Source organism: Camelus ferus, chromosome 3 (assembly GCF_009834535.1).
Source record: "Camelus ferus isolate YT-003-E chromosome 3, BCGSAC_Cfer_1.0, whole genome shotgun sequence".
NCBI lineage: Eukaryota > Metazoa > Chordata > Mammalia > Artiodactyla > Camelidae > Camelus > Camelus ferus.
This window is the reverse complement of record NC_045698.1, coordinates 114,307,787-114,330,003: the sequence shown is the minus strand read 5'-3', so window position 1 is coordinate 114,330,003 and position 22,217 is coordinate 114,307,787. Positions and strand designations below refer to the sequence as shown.

General features: G+C 37.2%; 1 protein-coding gene and 1 pseudogene across 1 annotated transcript; both read left to right on the top strand.

Moving 5' to 3' along the window:
* The first annotated feature begins 488 nt into the window (after window positions 1-488).
* On the top strand, window positions 489-1,489 carry LOC102521370 (olfactory receptor 2G3). The gene has a single exon (XM_006177991.2). The coding sequence runs from the start codon at window positions 489-491 to the stop codon at window positions 1,431-1,433; it is 945 nt and encodes a 314-aa protein (XP_006178053.1). The 3' UTR covers window positions 1,434-1,489.
* A 9,319-nt stretch (window positions 1,490-10,808) lies between these two features.
* On the top strand, window positions 10,809-12,655 carry LOC102508899 (annotated as a pseudogene).
* Window positions 12,656-22,217: the final 9,562 nt, after the last annotated feature.

Here is a 22,217-nt window from a genome sequence, read left to right as displayed (position 1 = left end):
TCTGTTGAGGCAGTGCACAGAGATAAGAGTTTAAGAATATTTGTATATTCGGGGAAGATGAGAAATTTTCCATTTCCATTTGTACTTACAATAAAACCTGAATACTGTATTTTGTATGCAGATTTCTGTCAACGTTAAAAACCATGGAGGTGCTGTTCACTTTAAGAGGCACATAATTTCAGTAGTAAGTCATTACACATTTCTTGATGTACATACACATGTCTGCTTTGTGTGACTTTAATAGTCAGTTTCCAGATAACTTCAAAGTTGAAAGCATTTATGAATTTAAAGAAGAGTCAGTGGACTGGAATGAAGTAACACGGATTAATGTTCCAAGTCAAAAACACTTTAGGCATAAAATAGTAATAGGTTGGTTAAGTCAGTCTCCGTGATCCTTTCAGCTCATGCATTCTGTGATTCTAAGGTCAGCTGTTTCAAATGTATCTGGTCTCACTCCTCTTACAGCAGGTGCAGTTCCTTCTAGAGGGATGGAAAAAGCCAATGAGAGTTCTGTGATGGGTTTTGTCCTTCTAGGCTTCTCAGACCACCCTTGCCTGGAGGCTGTGCTCTTTGTGTTTGTCCTTTTCTTCTACCTCCTGACCCTTGTGGGAAATTTCACCATCATCATCATCTCATACCTGGGTCCCCCTCTTCAAACCCCTATGTACTTCTTCCTCAGCAACCTCTCCCTGCTGGACCTCTGCTTCACTACTAGCCTTGCACCTCAGACCCTAGTTAACCTGCGAGGACCAGAGAAAACAATCACTTATGGTGGTTGCGTTGTACAACTCTGTATTTCCCTAGCACTGGGCTCCACCGAGTGTATCCTCCTGGCTGTGACGGCCTTGGATCGCTATGTTGCCGTCTGCAAACCCCTCCACTATGTGGTCATCATGAACCCACGGCTATGCCAGCAGCTGGCAACCATCTCCTGGCTCAGTGGCTTGGCCAATTCCCTGATCCACGCTACCTTTACCTTGCAGTCGCCTTTTTGTGGCAACCACAGGCTGGATCATTTTATTTGTGAAGTACCAGCTCTCCTCAAGTTGGCTTGTGTGGACACCACCACCAATGAGTTGGTTCTTTTTGTTGTTAGTGCCCTGTTTCTCTTACTTCCCCCCGCATCCATCCTTATCTCCTATGGCTTCATAACTCAAGCAGTGCTGAGGATCAGGTCAGTGGAGGCAAGACACAAAGCCTTCAGCACCTGCTCCTCCCACCTTACGGTGGCGATCATTTTTTATGGCACCATAATTTACATGTACCTGCAACCGAGTAGCAGTTATGCCCAGGACCAAGGCAAGTTCATCTCCCTTTTCTACACCATGGTGACCCCCACCTTAAATCCTGTTATCTACACTTTAAGGAACAAGGATGTGAAAGAATCTGTGAAGAAACTTCTCTCAGGAAAACTGTGCTCCCTATGGATGTGATGTACAAGAAGTCACGTGGTGACCCAGTTTCTATTTAGCCAAACCAATTTTCTCAATTTTACACCAATTAAGTTAGTTCACTTGCTTTAACTGTGTAAGAGACACCCCCACTTTTATGTGTAAATAAACAAAATGTATATATGTTCATTTAACTTCAGAGCTTAAGCCATGGGAAAGAGCTGTTCATGGGTATAAATTGCGATTATCGCCAAAGTTCATATTTTGCTTCTAATATTTATTCTCAAGGATTAAAAATAAACTGTTGAATATTTACCAATTATTCATTGTAAGTTAAGAAGCTTTATAGATTTCTCTAAGAGCTCTTTCAAACAAATTTTATGTTCATAAAGATAATTTATCTTTAGTTCTTTATTAATAATGTATATTCTTGTCAATATATTTTTCTGTCTTGAATATTGAGGACTTTTAGCCAGCTTGTCTAAATAATTTTCCAGTTTTAGTGAATTTACAACAGTGAGTGCGTCCCTTTTTGGGTTGGTAGGTCATGGCATGCATGGCAGATACAAAACTTCTAAAATAAAAACTAATTCAGTAATTTTGTTTTAAACCATTTTATACATTAAATAAAAGTAATTGCACTTCAGAAGATACCATTATTTTCTTAATAATTATTGCTTAAATTTAATAAAGAAGTCTGTCACAGTCAATGATTATCCAATGAATCTTTGTAAATCAAGAAAACATTGCAGTTAATATAAGCTGGGCCATGGTTGGTTTGATTTTTTTTACATCATAAACACATAGACCTCACTCCTTACTGTGAATCTGTGCAGGCTGCATAAGTAATTCTGTAAGTGTATGTGTGTTTAAATGTGTGCATGTGTATGTGTAATACTAACTGGAAAAGAACAGTGAATATGGAATGATAAATAGCAAAAAAGAGATTATATTAGATTGATAATTCATTGTTCCTAGTATGTTGTCTCATAAAGGGTGCAATGAGTTATCAAAGCTTTTTTTGTCGTGTCATCTCTAAAAGAGCAGTAAACTTTCTGATAAATTAATAATTTTCTTTTCAAAATAGGCATACAATGATGTCTATAAATTATTCTCCATTGAAATTTATTACTCTTATCATTACATGTGGAGAAGAAAACATCCCTTATAGCAAAAATGGGAATTAGAAATGGGAGTTTCTATTCACATGAAACTTCCAAAACCAGATTTTAGAAAAATAAATATAAGCAATTGTCATCTAGATATGAAAAGACAATGCTGAACTTTGCACACTATCAGTAACTTAAAATATAGAAAAAAAATAATTATGCAACAACGTTGGCAGATAATTCAAAAGCATCAATGTGTAAATAGTTAACTATTAGCTGTGTCGTGTAAATGAAAAACAATTTCAACATGTTTTCCTTAGAATGGAAAATTCAGGATATTTTATTTATTATGGAAGTTAAAGCTGGTGTTATCTGTTGAATATGGGGAAGACTGAAAGAAATTCCTTGAGATAAGAAGTGAAGGATCAACAGTTACACAAATTTTGTGTGTTGTAAGAAAGTGTAATATATGCATAAAAGGATTTGAAATTAACGACTTTTTCACTCTGATTAATAACAGACATATGTAAAGACAAATTTCAAAACTATGATTATTAATCTGTTTCTAACATAATGAAAACAATGAAACTTACGGGTTTGTTTAAATTGGAGTCACAGAATACCTGTCTTTAGAGAACTGAGAGTGAAAAAATAAGCCGTGTGGGCAGCACTTGTTTATTACACCAAGTTTCTCTGCAGGAGAAGGGAACCAAAAAGGCATATGGCTATGATCTCACGTGTCCAAGCTCAGTGATAACTTATTACACATTTAATTAAATTTTGACTAGATAATATGACCCCAAAGTTGAAAAATCACAAGCTTTAAGGTTGAGAATTTACTTTATTCAAACAATCAATGTGTGATACAAACAATGTGTGGCTTGCTTCCTGTGATTTAAAAAAATGGGCCACATTTTGACAATATTTTCACTAACTGGGTTAAAAATTGTAAAATATTATTTGGCTACTTAGAAATAGCATCCAAACATTTAATGTTTTAACATACTACAGAACATAAATAAGCAGAAGCAAATTAGTTTGCCAGGATTTCTGAACAGAGTATTTCCAACTTTAGGCATATGATTTAGGTATTTTACTGACTTGGAATTTATGAATGGAAATGAGCCTTCATGGGGAAATCTCTTCCTATAGATTCCTTGTTCAATTTGAATAGCAGAACTCTTAAAAAAAAGTCATTAATACTGTTTCCATGTTCAGCAATCCATACATTTAAGTAATATTTCTCTAATTTAGTAAGAAAAAAACATACATTGTTTAGCTTAAGCTATTCTTATTAAGCAAGTTGTAGGTACTGTGATGAAGAAACAGTATCACACTTCTCACTGATACAATACTATTATTTTACTTTTACAATTAAGTTATTTAAGATTTTTGTGCCAGACCTTGATAAAGGAGTGAGGAAAACAACGTGAAACTGGTTCCCTGGGAGAGAGGGGTAAAAGAAAGTTTGAATTCAGAGGTTCTAATCCCAGATAAGATAGAGCAAGTGTTTCATCCTGTCTCTTCTACAGAAATGCATCTTTAAGTCCTAGATAGAGCAAAAAATATATTAGTGACCTGAAGACTCTGGAAAGTAAATAGTAGCAGGCAGATTGAAGACCAACATTTAAAGTACCATTACCTGTGGTGATTTTTGACTCTGTTTTTTAATAGTGGCTTAGCCCATGATGCACGGTCAGTCATGAAAGAGAAAATTTTATCTAAATCTAAAATTATTTTAAAATAAAAAAGTTTATTTAAGGGTTTTGCTTTTTAGAAAGACGGAGTAGAAGTACTTTTTCTTATTCTCCCTGTTATGTTCAATTTAGATCACTGGATATCATTTATTAAATAAACACAAGACGACTCTGAATGGTGAGAGAAGGCAGACCGACTAGGGATCTTGGGATCTTGGGATCTTGGGATTTTAGGAACAACATAATGATGAGTTCTCTGGTTTCTTGTAACTGTTGCTTTTCTTCCTCTTCATACCAGGCTGGATCATGGAAAGCTGGCAACTGAAAAACGCCAAATGGTACAGATTAAAAAGAAAAGCACCAACCAAACCCAACTCTCTCTAGTTATATGAAAGGGAAGCCACGCAAGACAAAACTTTAGACAATAACTCACTCACTCTATTCAAACACCACAGAAAAAAATATATAGTTCCACCCACACTCCCACAACAACAGGGTAATGGGGAGCTTAGATGTTTACCGTTTTCAGAATTTAATGAGACATTCCAAGCCGCCCAGCTACAGTAATGTTAGAGAACAACAGGGCCCTAGGAATTTTATGCCCCCTGAACAGAAATGAGACTGCCCCACAGTGTCGTCCCAGACCACATGAGGAGCCTGAACTTCCACTCCCACTTGGCTGTGCCTCTCTCCCTTCCTGCTGGGATGGTGTCGGAGGAGGCCTACTAAAGTGTCTGGACTTTCGCCATAGCCTGGTGATAACAAGGCTCTTCACTATGGTGTCAGTGACATCAGCTGGGAAGCAGTAATGTGGAACCCCTGCTCATTCAGCCGAAGAGGCATTAGCAGAGGCCTGATGGATATTAAAACTACCCCCCAGCCCAACAGTTTGAGGAGTCCTTCCTCATAACACAGGTGTCAATGAAGGCTGAGAGGAAACAGAGACATCCACTCCACTTGGCAAGAGCCACCTTGTTTCCCTGCCAGAGTAGTTTCAGACGAGGAGATCAGCTAAAAGAGTTTTAAAAAGTTCCAGAGTCTAGTAACATAATACCAAGTTTCAATTAGAAATCACTAGTCATATCAAGAACCAATAAAAATCTCAACTTGAAGAAAGACAATCACTAGACAGCAACACCAAGATGACTGAAAATTTCCATTTCTATTACAAAATTTTAAAGCAACCATTATAAAAATGCTCTAATTGCAAATTTTGAACACACTTGAAATAAATGGAAAAGTGGAGTCTGAGAAAAGAAACAAAGATTCAGCAAAGTACTAGAAAATATAAGATAAAAAAATTATAGAACTGAAAAAGTACAGTAACAAACTGAAAAAAAGTCTCAATGAATGGTTTCAACAGTAGAAAAATGGAACAGAGGACAAAAGCTGGAAAATAGAACAACTAACTTACCTAACTTGAGCAAGAAACAGAAAAGTCAGACTTAAAAAAAAAAGAAAGAAAACGATGAACAGAGATTCTGGGACCTGTGTAAATATAACAAAAGATCTAACATGAATGTTTCAGGAGGAAAGTAGAAAGAGGGTGAGGCTAAAAAAATTTAAAGAAATAATGGCTGAAAAATGTCCAGCAATAGAAGAAATAAACTGAGTCGAGAAGCTGAGTGAACCCCAAACATCTAAAAACCAAAACACATTATAATCAAACTTCTGCAAACTATAGACAAAAATACTCTTGAAACCCATGGGAAAGAAACAGCATCTAACCTCTAGGGGTTGTAGTTGGGAGGCAGTTTGAGTAACAGTGGACTTCTCATCAGAAACCACTAAAGCCAGAAGTAAATGGCACAAAACTTTAAAAGTGTTTAAGGAAAAAAAATCCACCCATAATTCTATGTCAGTTGAAAATATACTTTGAGAATGAAGGCAAAAATCAGCTGATCAAATCTAAGAGAACTTTTTGCCACCAGATTTGTAACAGAAAAGAACAAATCTGACTCCATGTTAGATCTGTTCCTTTGGCTTTAACCCTGTGCCCTGTTTTCTAGGCTTAATCTTGGCTAGCTCTACACCTGTTGTAAAAGAATGCTGCCTTTAGCCTGAAATATACAGGAAGTATTTAAAACATAGGGAATCTTCTCTCTCCAGAGGCTTCAAAATATTAACGTTTTCTCTCACTAGATCTTAGTTATCAACCACCATTTTGTTACAAAAACTGTTATCAAAAGAATAGCTAAACTGAAACCAGACGTGGTCCTCACCAAGTTTATCTTTCTGAAGCAGAAAGCCATTCGATGAGGAAAGATGTCTTTAACAAATGCTATTGGGAAAACTGGATATCAACTTGCAAAAAAAAAAAAGTTAAGACTATTACCTTAATCACATAGAAAAACTAACTCAAAAAATATCAAAGACCTAAACTTATTAGAAGAAAACATAGGGGGAAAGCTTCATGGCATTAGATTTGCAATAATTTCTTGAATATGACACCAAAAACAAAGAACAAAAGAAAAAATTACTTAATCAAAATAAAAAGGTTCTAGGTATAAAAAGATACTATCAATAAGGTGAAGAGGCAAGCCATAGAATTAAGGCAAATATTTGAAAGTCAAATATCTGATATATCTGATAATATGAGTAATATATAAAAAGGCACAAACTACTAATGCATAAGATAAATAACCTACAGGGATATATTGTACAGCACAGGGAATACAACCAATATTTTCTTAAATGGAGTATAATCTATAAAAACACTGGAGTATAATCCACAAAAATACTGAATCACTATACTTTATACCTGAAACCAATATAATGTAAATAAACTATACTTAAATAAAGAAGTCCTACAAGTCAACATTAAAAACAATCGATCCAATGAAAAAATAGGCAAAAAAAGAAGATATACAAATGGCGATCAAGCACATGTCAAGATCTCTATTAATCACCAAATTAGTGAATTTCATAGCACAACCACAATATATTTTGCACACATTAGGATGGCGACCACAAAAAATAAAACGAATAACAAGTGGTTGTGAGAATGCAGAGAATTAGCACTTTTTGCATTTCTGGTGGGAATGTAAAAAGGTGCATCCTCTATGGAAAACAGTATGCTGGCCCCTCCAAAAAAATTAAAAATAGAATTAACATAAGGTCCAACAATTTCACTGCTGGGTAAATATCTGAAAGTAGTGAAAGCAGGGTCTTGGAGAGAGATTTGTACACCCATCTTTATAGCAGTATTATTCACCATAATCATAATGTGAAAGCAACCCAAGTGTTCATCAAAGATAAATGGATAAATAAACACGGTATATGTGTACAGTGGAATATTATTTGGACTTGAAGAAATGAAGTTCTGCTACATGCTGCCACATGGATAGACCCTGAAAACATTATGCAAAGTGAAATAAGCCAGTCACAACGGGACAAATGCTGCTGTAATTCCACTTACTGAGGTACCTAGAGCAGTCAAATTCGTAGAGAGAGAAAACAGAATGGTGGTTGCCAGGGGCTGGGGAGGGGAGGAGGGAGAGCTATTGCTTAACAAGTTCAATGTTTCAGTTTGGGAAGAGGAAAAGTTTATGGAATGAATGGTAGTGAAGGTTGCACAACAATATGACTATACTTAATGCTATAGAACTGTATGCTTAGAATTGGTTAAAATGGTAAATTTTGTGTTGTGTACAATTTAGCACAAGTAACAAATTAAAAACAATTTAACTATTAGTTTCACAAAAGCATAATTCCTCTGGAGACAATTATGCAGAGTTAATAAAAAGCCAGTCTTCTAAGTTTATGTATTCCACAGTTCCATTTATGTAACATTTTCACATGATAAAATTATAGAAATAAGAGAATGGATTAATGGAACCAGGGGTTTAAGGGGAGGGCAGGAGCTAAGTGACTGACTATAAAAGACAACATGAAAGGTTATTGCTGTATTATTTGTTAATATCATCTTATGATAGTGTACTTTAATTTTGAAGATTTTACTATTTGGGAAACTGGGTAAAGAGTTCACAGGTTCTTCTTCTTTCTGTTTTATTTTGTAGAGTTGAATGTGAATCTACAATTACCCCAAAATAAAAAGGTTGATTAAAAGAAGCTTGAGAGTCAGAGTTTTATAATATTTCCCTGTCAAGCTACATAACCGCTCTTGCTAAAACACAGTGTCCTCAAATTCTCTTAATTGATTTCATGGTCCCTTATTAAACCACATATGATACTCACAACAAATGTCAGCTTTTGTCATTTTATGAAATCTAATGATGTACATCTGGAACATGAAAGCATCATCTAAGAGATGATCAAAGAACAAGGCTCATAAACAGATGATGGATTCTGAAATATGTAAGAAAAATAAAATGGCACATGCGGTCAGTTCACACTTACAGTGACTATTCTGAAGTTCATACTACTTAGAAGTCTTTATGCAACTGGAGGAAACAAGCAGTGAAATGTGTTGTTTAGTCTAGATTTACAAGTTTTCTTCCAACATAGGATTATTTAGCATTTCTAATAAGAAGTACAATTGACTTTAAGAACTTCAAGACATTTTTATCCACTAGATTCTGATTTTTTTTATTGAGTTTGCTGTAAGTTCCAAGATTTCAAGGAAGAAGCTACATTTTCCTCCCCTTCTTTCAGGGAAATAACCTTTTTATTGCACCTTTTTTTAACCTTTGTTTCTCAAGATGTAGATTAGAGGGTTTATAATGGGAGGGACAAGTTTATAAAGGAGGGCTAAAAATTTGCCAACTCCTGTAGAGACAGTCTGTTTGGATTTTATATACATACAGATAAGGATGGTATAAAAAAAAAATCACTGTGAGATGAAACCCACAAAATGTCTTTTTCTTTCTTCAGATTACTTAATCCCTATAACTGGTAAGAATCCACATTGACACTGTTATAAACAACAAGGGGAAACTGTAAGAATAATACAATAAATATTACTTTTTTTTTGTAGGAGACGAAGTCCCCACAGACTAGTTGTATTCTTGGGGCTGATTTACAGAGAATGTGTGAATGCTGTTGTGGCCACAGAGGTACAATGACATACTGTGTTGTGTGTGCTACTGAGTTGCCAAAACTCACTGGCTGAAGGGTTTAGTCTTGGCCCCGCTTCTGTGGCTGCTGCCAGGGGACAGCTGTACAGCCTGGCTCTGGTGGCCCTGGTGCTCCTGCCTCTGGTTCCTGTGGAGGGTGACCAGAGATATTTATTAAAATATGTTTATTCCCATATATTCATTGTTTATATTTTTTAATGACTAAATCATCTGCAACCGTATTACTAAATTTCTTTGCTTCTAATGTCAGACAAGGTTCAACACACTTCAAAGGTTTAAAACCCTTCAGAGTATGTTTCTTCTGATCACTCTGTACATCACACAATACTTCTACAACATCAATTCAGAAATTAAGGAGACTACTTCTAAAGTACCCATAGGGTAAAGAGTAATTATGGAGAATACTAGAAAATATTTTGAAGTGAAAACTTGCTTTCCTAAAATTTTAATATGAGCTTTAATTTATTGTTCCCTTTAAACTTGAGATAAGTATTTATGTAATTAATTTCAGGGAAAAAAATAGAAAGAATAAAACATAAAAGATAAAGCTAGAAATCAATGAAATATACAAACATGCTCTACAAAGGCAATGAAATCTAGAGTTAGCTCTTTGAAAAAAAAAACAACTCATAAAATTGATAAAACCTTGGGAATACTGATCAAGAAAAAAGACAGAAAACAAATAATCAACACCAGAAATGATAATATACATCATTATCAATCTCAAACATGTCAACAAAGATAATAACATATTACACAAAATGGCAATGATTTTGGAGTATGGATTAAATAAATTAATCCTTACAAAAATGTAATTCACAAAGTCTGACCACATAGGGACAGAAACCTAAATCATCATATAATTTTAAATAAACTGAATTAATATTAGAAATATATTCCCACAAAGCAAATTCCAGACTTCACTAACAATACTTGTGAATTTTACCAAATACTTAGTGAAAGAATTGTGCCAATATTTCAGTGAATTACCCAGAAAATAGACAATTTTTAAAATACACTCTAACTAGTTTTATATACTGGCCAAAAGTTGATGCCAAATCTTAACAGAGACATGATAAGAACTGAATATTATAGGCTAATCTCATATATATTATATTATATTATATATATCCTTAAGGACGTGAAATTGATATAACTGAAAAGCTATTCATACTTAATGAAAAAAATTAGCAATCTGAAAATCAAATTAAACTCCCTTAGTATGACAAAGGAAGAGTATGTAAAAAACACTTAATAGAAATAGTATACTTAATCAAGAAATGTTAAAAGCTGCTTCTCTTGATTCTGAGACCAAGATGCCTCTGACATTTATTGTGTGTACTACTGAACTGTTAGCCTATCCAATTAGGTGCAAATAATGGAACATATATCCCTTTAAAACAAAGAACACTCTCATTAGGCATAGTCCGTATGGTTCTGCAATGAAAAAGTTCAGTAGAATGTACGTAAAATGTATTAGAATTTAATATAAACTAATCAAATTTAAATATTAATGAAGAGAAACAAACTTTAAAGTAAGTAGCATGTACAATGCTACCTAAATATTAAATACCTATGAGTGTATATAAAAAGATATTCAAGAATTTTACCTCAAACCTGCAGGAGACCTTCATCGTGCCCACCAAGGAGGAGATTCAGGGACTGACCACAGCCCATGAGCAGTTCAAGGCCACCCTCCCCAATGCCGACAAGGACCGCCTGGCCATCCTGGGCATTCACAAGGAGGTGTCCAAGATTGTCCAGACCTACCTCACCAACAAGGTGGGCACCAACCCCTACACAACAATCTGGCTTCAGATCAATGGTAAATGGGACCACGTGCAGCAGCTGGGGCCTCGGGTGGACCAGGCCCTGACGGAAGAGCATGCCCGCCAGCGGCACAACCAGAGGTTCGCAAGCAGTTTGGGGCCCAGGCCGACGTCATCGGGCCCTGGATCCAGACCAAGACGGAGGAGGTCAGAAGGATCTCCACTGAGATGCATTGGACCCTGGAGGACCAGCTCAGCCACCTGCGGCGGTAGGAGAAGAACATCGTCAAGTACAAGCCCAAGATTGACCAGCTGGAGGTTGACCACCAGCCCATCCAGGAAGCGTTCATCTTCGACAACAGTCACACCAACTACACCACAGGGCACATCCGCGTGGGCTGGGAGCAGCTCCTCACCACCACGGCCCGGACCATCAATGAGGTGGAGAACCAGATCTTGACCAGGGATGCTAAGGGCATCAGCCAGGAGCAGATGAACGAGTTCCGGGTCTCCTTCAACCACTTTGACAGGGATCACTCCAGCACGCAGGGTCGCGAGGAGTTCAAAGACTGCCTCATCAGCTTGGGTTATATTGGTAAAGACTTCCCACCACTCACCTCTCCCGGAGAGGCAGGATTTACCTGCATCATGAGCACTGTGGACCCCCAGCCGCCTGGGGGTAGTGACATTCCAGGCCTTCACCCACTTTATGTCCCGTGAGACGGCCGACGCAGATACAGCAGACCAAATCGTGGCTTCCTTCAAGATCCTGGCCGGTGGACGAGCTGAGCCGTGGGCCACCGCCTGGCCAGGCCGTGTACTGCATCGCACGAATGGCCCCCTGCATCGGCCCTGACGCCGTGCCTGGTGCTCTGGACTACATGCCCTCCACGGCGCTGTACGGCGAGTGACCTCTAACCCGCGCCGCCGGGCCGGCGCCCTCGCCCGCATCTGCTATGCGAGCCCCGCCCTGCACCTCCGCTGCCGCCTCTTCCGCCCGGGGGGTTGCGTTTCCGTGCTCAGCCTCCAAGGGGGCGACCCGGGACCCATATGGCATCGAGCCTCCCTGCCCGCGAAGTAACAGTTTACAAAATTATTTTCTGAAAAAAACAAAAAACAAACAAATACCTTACATTAAAAAAAAGTAAGAAACCCCAAAACCACGTATTTTATTACAGAAAATTTTTTCTCCTCCACCAGACTTAAATGGAAGAGGAAAAATTAACTATTTGCACCAAAATGTTTAATTTTGTTGTGACACAGGAAAATAACTAAGCACAGTGTTATATTCCATCCTTTCTATCGATTTTTTTCTGTCTGTACCATCTGATTTATTCATTTCTCCAATCTCATGCCCACCTTGAGGTGGGGGTGGGGGTAGAGGATAATCTTGTCAAAAGGTACATTGGTGCATGTGTGTTTGCTAGCTCACTTGTCCATGAAAATATTTTATGATATTAAAGAAAATCTTTTGAAATGGCTTTTTTTTACAGAAGAGAATTTATGTAGCTTGTCTTCTCTTTTTTAAGTCCAGAAGTGTACTTACCCTCTTTTTAAGCACCCATTTAAAAAAAATATGTTGCTTATTAAAAATGGTTAGGACAGAAAAAAAGCATTTTACCTCAAAAACTGTAAATGTGATTGAAAATAATTAAAGGACATATAAATTAAATGAAGGATAAAACATTTTCACAGATTAGTAGGCAAACTTAAAAAAGTGACTTCTTCACAAATTAATTCACAAATTCAATGCAATCTCTCATAATAAAAGTTCTAGCACTTTTCTTTAAATGACCATCTAATCAAAAAAATGTATATGGAAATATAAAGGACCAAAAATAATAAAGATACTCTTAAAGAAGTAAAACAAGAATGGAGGATGAGCTCTCCTATATATATATATACTAACACATATGGTAAAGTTACGGTAATTAAGACAAAGGATTTTATACAGAGACAGGCAGAGGAACAAATTCAATAGAACAGCATCTCCAGAAACATACCCATGCATGTAGTGGCCTCTGGGTTAGGACAATTTTGGTACTACGAACAAGTTGGGCAAAAGACGAACTTTGGATGCACCAACTGTATATAGTCATACAGAAAAAAAGAGAGGAATGTGATCTTTATCTCATTTCATATAGAGAATAGAATTCAGGTGAATTGTATCTTTACATGTAGAAGAAAAAGAATAAAACTTTTATTTTTTTTATTTTTATTTTTTTACTAATTTAAACTTTATTGACATTAAGTTAAAATAGTTTCATACAAGAGTAAGAGATATATTTCATTTATTTGCTGCTTAACAATACTTATATTTTAACTTTTCAACATTATACACATTGCTTTATCTATTCATGTATTCTTTTTTCTTTTTTTTTTTAGCATTTTTTATTGATTTATAATCATTTTACAATGTTGTGTCAAATTCCAGTGTTCAGCACAATTTTTCAGTCATTCATGGACATATACACACTTGTTGTCACATTTTTTTCTCTGTGAGTTATCATAACATTTTGTGTATATTTCCCTGTGCTATACAGTGTAATCTTGTTTATCTATTCTACAATTTTGAAATCCCAGTCTATCCCTTCCCACCCTCCACCCCCCTGGTAACCACAAGTCTGTATTCTCTGTCTGTGAGTCTATTTCTGTCCTGTATTTATGCTTTGTTTTTGTTTGTTTGTTTGTTTTTGTTTTTGTTTTTTAGATTCCACATATGAGCGATCTCATATGGTATTTTTCTTTCTCTTTCTGGCTTACTTTACTTAGAATGACATTCTCCAGGAGCATCCATGTTGCTGCAAATGGCATTATGTTGTCGGTTTTTATGGCTGAGTAGTATTCCATTGTATAAATATACCACATCTTCTTTATCCAGTCACCTGTTGATGGACATTTAGGCTGTTAAAACTTTTAGAAGCTATTAAAGAAACTATTCTTATAAGCCTGAGGTGTAAAATATAAACTGGAAAACCCAAAATCATAAACATAAAGAGAAAATTGAAAAAACTGTTTAAAATAATTAAAAGGGTAAATCAATGAAGCTAGAACACTCCCTTACACCATACACAAAAATAAACTCAAAATGGATCAAAGACTTAAGCATATGACAAGATACAATAAGCCTCCTAGAAGAAAATATAGGCAAAACATTATCTGACATACATCTCAAAAATTTTCTCCTAGAACAGTTTACCCAAGCAATAGAAATAAAACAAGAATAAACAAATGGGACCTAATGAAACTTACAAGCTTCTGCACAGAAAAGGAAACCATAAGTAAAACAAAAAGACAACCTACGGAATGGGAGAAAATTTTTGCAAATGAAACCGACAAAGGCTTGATCTCCAGAATATATAAGCAGCTCATACGACTTAATAAGAAAAAAAACAAACAAACAAGTTCAAAAATGGGCAGAAGACCTAAACAAGCAATTCTCCAAGGAAGACATACAAATGATCAATAGGCACATGAAAAAATGCTCAATATCACTAATTATCAGAGAAATGCAAATCAAAACTACAATGAGGTATCACCTCACACCAGTCAAAATGGCCATCATTCAAAAGTCCACAAATGACAAATGCTGGAGAGGCTGTGGAGAAAAGGGAACCCTCCTGCACTGCTGGTGGGAATGCAGTTTGGTGAAGCCACTGTGGAAAACAGTATGGAGGCTCCTCAAAAGACTAGGAATAGACTTACCATATGACCCAGGAATCCCACTCCTGGGCATATATCCAGAAGGAACCCTACTTCAAAATGATACCTGTACCCCAGTGTTCATAGCAGCACTATTTACAATAGCCAAGACATGGAAACAGGCTAAATGTCCATCAACAGCAGACTGGATAAAGAAGAGGTGGTATGTTTATACAATGGAATACTACTCAGCCATAAAAACCGACAACATAACGCCATTTGCAGCAACATGGATGTCCCTGGAGAATGTCATTCTAAGTGAAGTAAGCCAGAAAGAAAAAGAAAAATACCATTTGAGATCGCTCATATGTGGAATCTAAAAACAAACAAACAAACAAAACAGAAATACAAAACAGAAACAGACTCATAGACATAGAATACAAACTTGTGGTTGACAAGGGGGCGGGGGGGTGGAAAGGGATAGACTGGGATTTCAAAATGTAGAATAAATAAACAAGATTATACTGTACAGCACAGGGAAGTATACACAAGATCTTATGGTAGCTCACAGAGAAAAAAAATGTGACAATGAATTATATATATGTTCATGTATAACTGAAAAATTGTACTCTACACTGAAATTTGACACAGCATTGTAAAATGATTATAAATCAATTAAAATGTTAAAAAATAAAATAATTAAAAGGGAAAACCACAGAGTGTGTGAATATATTTCAATACATGTAACTGACAAAGTTCTTATATTCAGACTATACAAAATCTGCAAGTCAAAAACAAATTCAGACAGTGAAAGAAACAAATGGACAAAAGGTCTGAACATACTATTAAAAACTAAAAAATTCAAAGGGCAATGCACACACGCACATGTATTTAAAATGTCTTAATATTAGAAGCCATGAAAATACAAATTTAACCATGGATATAATTAAGCACACTCTAGAATGCCTGAAATGAACAAGACATAGCATACAGAGTTGGCAAGGATGTGAGGCAAAAAGAATTCTTATATGTCCCTGACAGGAGTATGAACCATGACAACCACTCTGAAGACCAATTTTCTATTATCCATCAATGTGTCCATATACCAATGCTATGATACAGTAGTTCTACCCCTAGTTTTTAAATTTGAAGTCCAGTTTCTCTGTTTTCTCTTGTGTTGTCTGTGCTTTTGGTATAACATACAAAAATGTATCATCAAATCCAATGTCAAAAAGCTTCTCCCCTGTGTTTCCTTCTAAGATTTTTAACAGGTCTGTGTGTGTGAGTGAATGTGTGTGTGTGTAAAATCTTTGTTGTTTTTAACTTATAAAGTTATATCATCTGCAAAAAGAGATAATTTTTCTTCATTCTTTCCTATTTGGATATCTTCTATTTCTTTTCTTTTCCCTAAATGACTCTGGCCATAACATCCAATATTGTGTTGATTAGAAGTGGTGAAAGATGGTATCCTTGTCTCCTTCCTGATCTGGAAAGGAAAGTTTTCAGTCTTTCACTACTCAGTATGAAATTAGCTATCAATTTCCTTTATTATTTTGAGGTAGTTTTCTTTCATTTCTAGTTTGTTGCATGTTTTTGTCATGAAAATGTGTTGAGTCAAATGGTTTTTCTGCATTGAGATGATCATGTTTTTTTCTTTATTTAGTTAATGTAGCATATTAATTAGATTGATTTTCAAAGTTGGACCCATTCCAGATGCTTCTATAGCTCAATCCCTTGCTCATTTCCATCTGTTTTTGAATGCCATCAGTCAGTAACGTCTACTGTGACCATTCTATTTAATATTTCATTCATTCAACTCTGCCACTCTCACTTACTTGCCCTGATATATTTATTTTTACTGTTTCATGTGATGGAGATCTGCTAGAAATGGACTCCTGTAGTTTTTATTTATGTTAAAATGCTTTAATTTCATCTCCATGTTTGATAGTAGTTTCACAGAATATAAAAATCTTGATTAAACATTTGAGTTTTTTCTTTCAGGATTTTGAGTAAGTACCTCTGCTGCCTGCTGGCCTCCATTCGGATGAGAAATCAGCTAATCTTGCTGTTTCCAAAATATAATGTGTCCTTTCTCTATTACTGCTTTTAAGATTCTGTCTTTAACTTTGTCTTTCAGCCATTTGCTATAATGAGTCTAGATGTGTTTCCTTTTGTGCTTATATTATTTGATGTTCACTGAGCTTCTTTAGTATATAAAGTAATGTTTTAAACCCAATTTGGAAAATTTTGGCCATTATTTCTTCAAATATTTTTTCTGCCCCTTTGATCTCTTCTCTAGTTTTTCATTTATACATATTTTTAAATGCTTGATATTTCTCATCAATATTTCTATCAAGATTTTTTCACACTATTCCTTGAGTTACATAATTTTTATTTATAAATCCTCAAATTCACTGATTCTTCTGCCATCTCAAATCTATTGTTGAGACCAACTAGTTAACTTCTCCTTTAAATCACTGTCATTTTTAGTTCTGGAATTAACATTTGGTTCCTTTTTTGTAGATTCTATTTCTCTTTTCATTTTTCCTAATTGTTGATTAACTGGCAACATACGTTGCTTTAATCATTTGAACATATTTTCATTTAATTCCTTAAGCATAAGTCACACATTTCTGTCTCTTTGCATATCTAAGGGTTTGGTTTGAGAACCTGACATTATAAATGATGTATGAGAAAACGTGGTATTCTGTTTTAGTTTTCTGAGGGTTATTGCTTCCTTATTTTAGGACCATGCTTTGATTTAAACTGTCAAATATGTCTGGCCCAAGAGTATATAGCTCCTAGTACATGATGTGATGTCTCAGCTTTTCCATTCTTTTTTTTCCCTGGTGCCTTGGAGGCCTCCCTTGTGATGTAGTTTAGGGCTGTCCAATAAGTTGGGCAGTTATGCTTAGAAACTCTGGGCTCGCAGGCTTCTACCCTCGGCCACTTGAGCTATATGTGGACTGAGAGGCTCACTTAAAGGTTCATTTCAGCCCTTCCATGGTTTTCTCACTGCCAAGACCTCCCACTTCATCTCCAAAGGATCTCCTGTCAGCTCCCACTTAAGACCTTAGAATCCACTCAGAAAAGCTGTGGGTATTTGCTGCATATGTGAACTGTCTGTCAACACCAACTGGTAAAGCTGTGGGGAGTCTCTTCTCACCCTGAAACAAATCCTAAATGCTTTAGGATTTTTGCCTCTCACCCAAATAGAATGTTACCTCTTGCTGGCAGAGCTGCTTGGTTTTATCTGCCCTGCACAAACTATTTTGCTGATTCAAGTGTGAAGTTATAAACCTACTAGAAGAAAAGTGACATATATCTGTAAAGGTATGACTGCAAAGTAACAAGGAAAATCACAAATGCAAAATCCTGATTTAATAAAATTAAGGAAAACTGCATCACCATCCACAATGTCTGGGTATAGCAGCAAAGCCCAGCAAAAACAACAGAGAAAAGCTATCTGAAGAGTGGGGACCAAAAAGAGGAAAAAACGGGTCTGTCTGTCCTCAAATTTCCCCAGAGCAAAATTAAATTCTGGGAGACAGAGGTGCTCCAATACAAAGTATACAGGGAAGGCACGAACCAAGAATTTGATAAACAGCCAAACTGAAACTAAAAATAAAAAGCAATAAAATGAAAACAATTAAATTCAACAACCTATAAGTCTATCCTGAAAAAAAAAAATAGGAGGACAAAATTCAACTAACCAAAAGATGACTGGAAAACTACTATTGAAAAATGACAGTATCATGGAATTTATTTTACTTTAGGGCTAACTAAAACAAACATGTTATTTATGGGTAAAGAACATAATGTTTGTGTCATAAGCCATAATAATGCAGAAATAAAACAAAAGTTTTGAGGAAAAAACTAAGTAAAGTGGAAGATGGTATAAACATACCAATTTTATCATCTTTTACAGCAAGGAGACGAATGGTATGAATCAAAGATGATAAATTAGAAAGATTATAAGTAGATACTAGTATAAAGATAAACAGTAAGAAAAAGGTTTTTATATACTGAAATTAGGTAGTGAAATTAAGACAGGAATACAATGGGAATAGAAATATATTTACTTTTTGCTCATAGTGTGGATGAATTTTTACTACATTAAATAAGGATCTATAAATAAAACACAGAATTCGAGCTAGCTCTGTAGATTCAATGCAATTCCAACCAAAATCCCTGCACTTGTTTTCCAAAAATTCCAGTCTTATTCTAGAATTCATACAGAAACTCAAAGGACCCAGAACTGCCAAAGGCACCTGAAAGCAGATTAACAAACCTCAGACTGAACACTACCAGATACCAAGACTTATTATAAAAAGATAATGTGGCCTCAGTACAAGCATTGACTACATAGTCAATGAAACTCAACAGGGAATCCTGAAACAGACAGAACTGTGTGTGGTTGATGGCCAAAATGGCCTTATAATGCAGTGGAGACAATGGTGCATTTTTCAATAAGTAGTTTCATATTAACCAGGCATTAGCCTTCCATAGTACCATAAAAAAATTATCACACATGTACTGGCTTAAAGCAATCCAAAGTTACTATTCATCATTTGCAGGCAGGAATAGAAACTAGTGTGGCCACTGTGGGGAAAAGCAAGGTGGCTCCTCTAAAAAGCTCTGAATTACAGCCGGCCCAGCAGTTCACTGAACATCACTGTCCGTAGAGACATAAACAGATACATCAGTGTAAAAAGGATCAACAACCCAGTAACTACTGCTGTAGAGCCAAACAGAAAAAATATTAAATTTGGATAATCCATATCTTAAGTCCGATTAATTCTGAATTGAGAAACAAAGTAGGAGGTAAATAACTAAATCATAAGGGAACTAGCAGAAAATGACATAATCTCAAATCAAAGACTGTCTCTACAAGCAGATGTCCTAAGAGGAAAGACACAGGTGAGACGCGGGATACACACACATTTGCACACAGCCTTCACGACCGAAACTTCAAGCATGAGAAAATCAGGAACATCATGCACGGCCGTGGGGGCTCCAGTCCAGACGGTGCCGCAGGAGGACCTAACCTCTGACCCCCATGGGCCCCGGCTCCACAGCCCAGAGGACCAGGTTCCCCGGAGAAGCCCGACGAAGCCGAGGGCTCCCAGAGGCCAGAAGGGCTTTCCCCGCACCCCCAGCCCAGATAGGAGGGACCTCACCCACAGGACCGAGGGTCCTTGGGGGCGCTGTCTCCTGAGGGGCCGACGTCCTGTCAGAGGCCCCGGGGGGAGGGGAGGCGGCAGGTCTGACACCAGCAGCGCTGGGCCTGGCCACCTCGGTCTCCGCTCCAGACCGCAGCTTCCAGCGACCGGACTGGCGTCTGAGGCCCTCGATGCACCTTGGGGTTCCGTCTGGGTCCCCGGTTTACATGTGTGGGGTTTACGTCTGTGGGGTTTACGGCAGGGGTTTATGACTTGGGGGTGGTTTACGACTTGGAGGAGTTTACGACTTGGGGGGCTTTACGACTTGGGGGGCTTTACGGCTTTGGGGGTTTACAGCTGAGAGGTGTTAGTCTGGGCCCCGCTTCTGTGGCTGCCGCCAGGGGCCACCTCTACTGCCTGGCTCTGGTGGCCCGGCCGCTCCCGCCCCTGGCTCCCACGGAGGTGACCGGTGCAGGAGGAGTTCTTCAGCGGCCTCACCTGCGACACACAGGGGAGGCCACAGAGCCAGGAGCCTCGTCTTCCTCTTCGTGGACGAGAGGCCTCCGAGCTGCAGCCTGAGGGGCGACCACACCAAAAGGCCAAAGGTAACCTGTGTCCCCTCCCTCCGCGCGGCCTCCACATGGTTGTCCGTAGGGACAGTAGGTCCTTGAGCAACACGGGCGTGAGGTGTGCGGGTCCACTCACACCAGAGTGTTTCAGTAAACGGGTGCTCTAAATATGCACACCATAAACCAACACATCTTAAAATATTTCTCCCGTGGATGAAAGGAAAAGCAGGGAGTTGTGGTTTTCACAAAGTACGAGAGGGTTTTTTTCCCCACTCCCTAGTTTCCCACATTGTATAATATGATAATGTTTGTTGTGAATCTGCAAAAGGGCTGCATGCCACTTGTGTGTGCTGTAAGGTTTCTAATTGCTACCGTCAGCTGTTTCCAAGATCGTTAGGTGGTCAAAGTGGGTTTATTTTGGATGTCAGTTATCCAAGAGAGCTTTAACTACTATATTTTGTCACATACAGTTTATAATGTGGTTCAAAGACTCTGAATTACTTGGGAGACTTTACCACAAATTGCTACCACCATTTCTTTGGATCGGTGTGTCCTAAACTACATAATGGGGGTGGGGATCATCTGTCCTTCTCATTGTCTCTGCATTTGCACTCCCAAATGGATGAAACAGTATATTCCATGTGTCCTACTGATTTTTCTAACTAGTCTGTAAAAAATGATTAGCCTTCATCCTTAATATGGAACATTGTACAGATTTCTACTGTAATATCAGCATATATTTAAAATTTCTAGAACACATCCAGCAAGGGGCTATACTCTGTCATGTTTTTGCCATTTAGCAATCATTTACATCAATACAAAGCCATAAAAAAAATTAAGGAGCATTTTTTTCCAGATTGCCTATGGTAGTTTTCAATAGGAGAATTTTGAGGTATCAATTTTTGATTCTAGGAAAATCTCTTTCTTAACTTAGTTCCATAAACTGTAGGGACTGGCAGTATTATTTTTATCAGCTATTTTTATTTCATCTTTGTTGTATGGGTTTTTATGTTTAATCTTCCTTCGTGTTATGTATAAGAGCTACTCATTTACTCTAGTTTGCCACAGATACTCAATGACAGCAGAACGGAATCCTCTGTTCCAACTGTTCTCCAAAAATGGGAATCTGACCTACTCATCAGCATTGCCTTTTGAATGCTGATCCTCTGCTCATGTATTTTTTGTGGTGTATTCCCTAATTCTTCTGTGTTTTATTTAACAGTTTTCCCATCCACACACACACTGTTGTCTATCAAGCATTCAGATTCTTCATTTAGAGCAATGTAATTTTACCGGTTCTTTCCCACCCTTGTTCAGTCACTCCTCACTTGGGCAATCCTGGTGACAATATGACAGTGTATACAATCTTCTTATACCTCATTGGTGATCTGGTTGATTTCTTCTTGGAGAGGGGGGACAGACTTACCTTTCCAGAGCTCGTTTTCATGACCATATCATAAGGATGGGTGTGACTTGGTGTTGAAATTTGAGCCAGAACACCCATTTAATCCCAAAGTTTTGATTATCTAAAATTCTTCATTTGGAAAAGCACTTATATCTGTTTTCTGCAACCCGCTGGTGAAAATACAGTGATTCCTTTTTCTCAGTCATTCAGTGGACAGTTTTATACCTACACAATGACAGGGACGCTTTTAATGAATACACAGAGATTGAAAGATTATCAAGTCTAGAGATTTAGTTGCATCCAGGGAAGGAAGTGATACACATAGAGAAAGAAAAAATTTTACATAAGTCGATGAGTATATGCAGTTGTGGTATTTTACAACTGAATTTCAACTAATGCTGCTTTTCATATGGAAAAAGTTTTAAATTGTTGGATCT

Bases quoted from the DNA above. Each gene is read 5' to 3' on its own strand.
- LOC102521370 (XM_006177991.2), top strand. From the start codon at position 489: ATGGAAAAAGCCAATGAGAGTTCTGTGATGGGTTTTGTCCTTCTAGGC.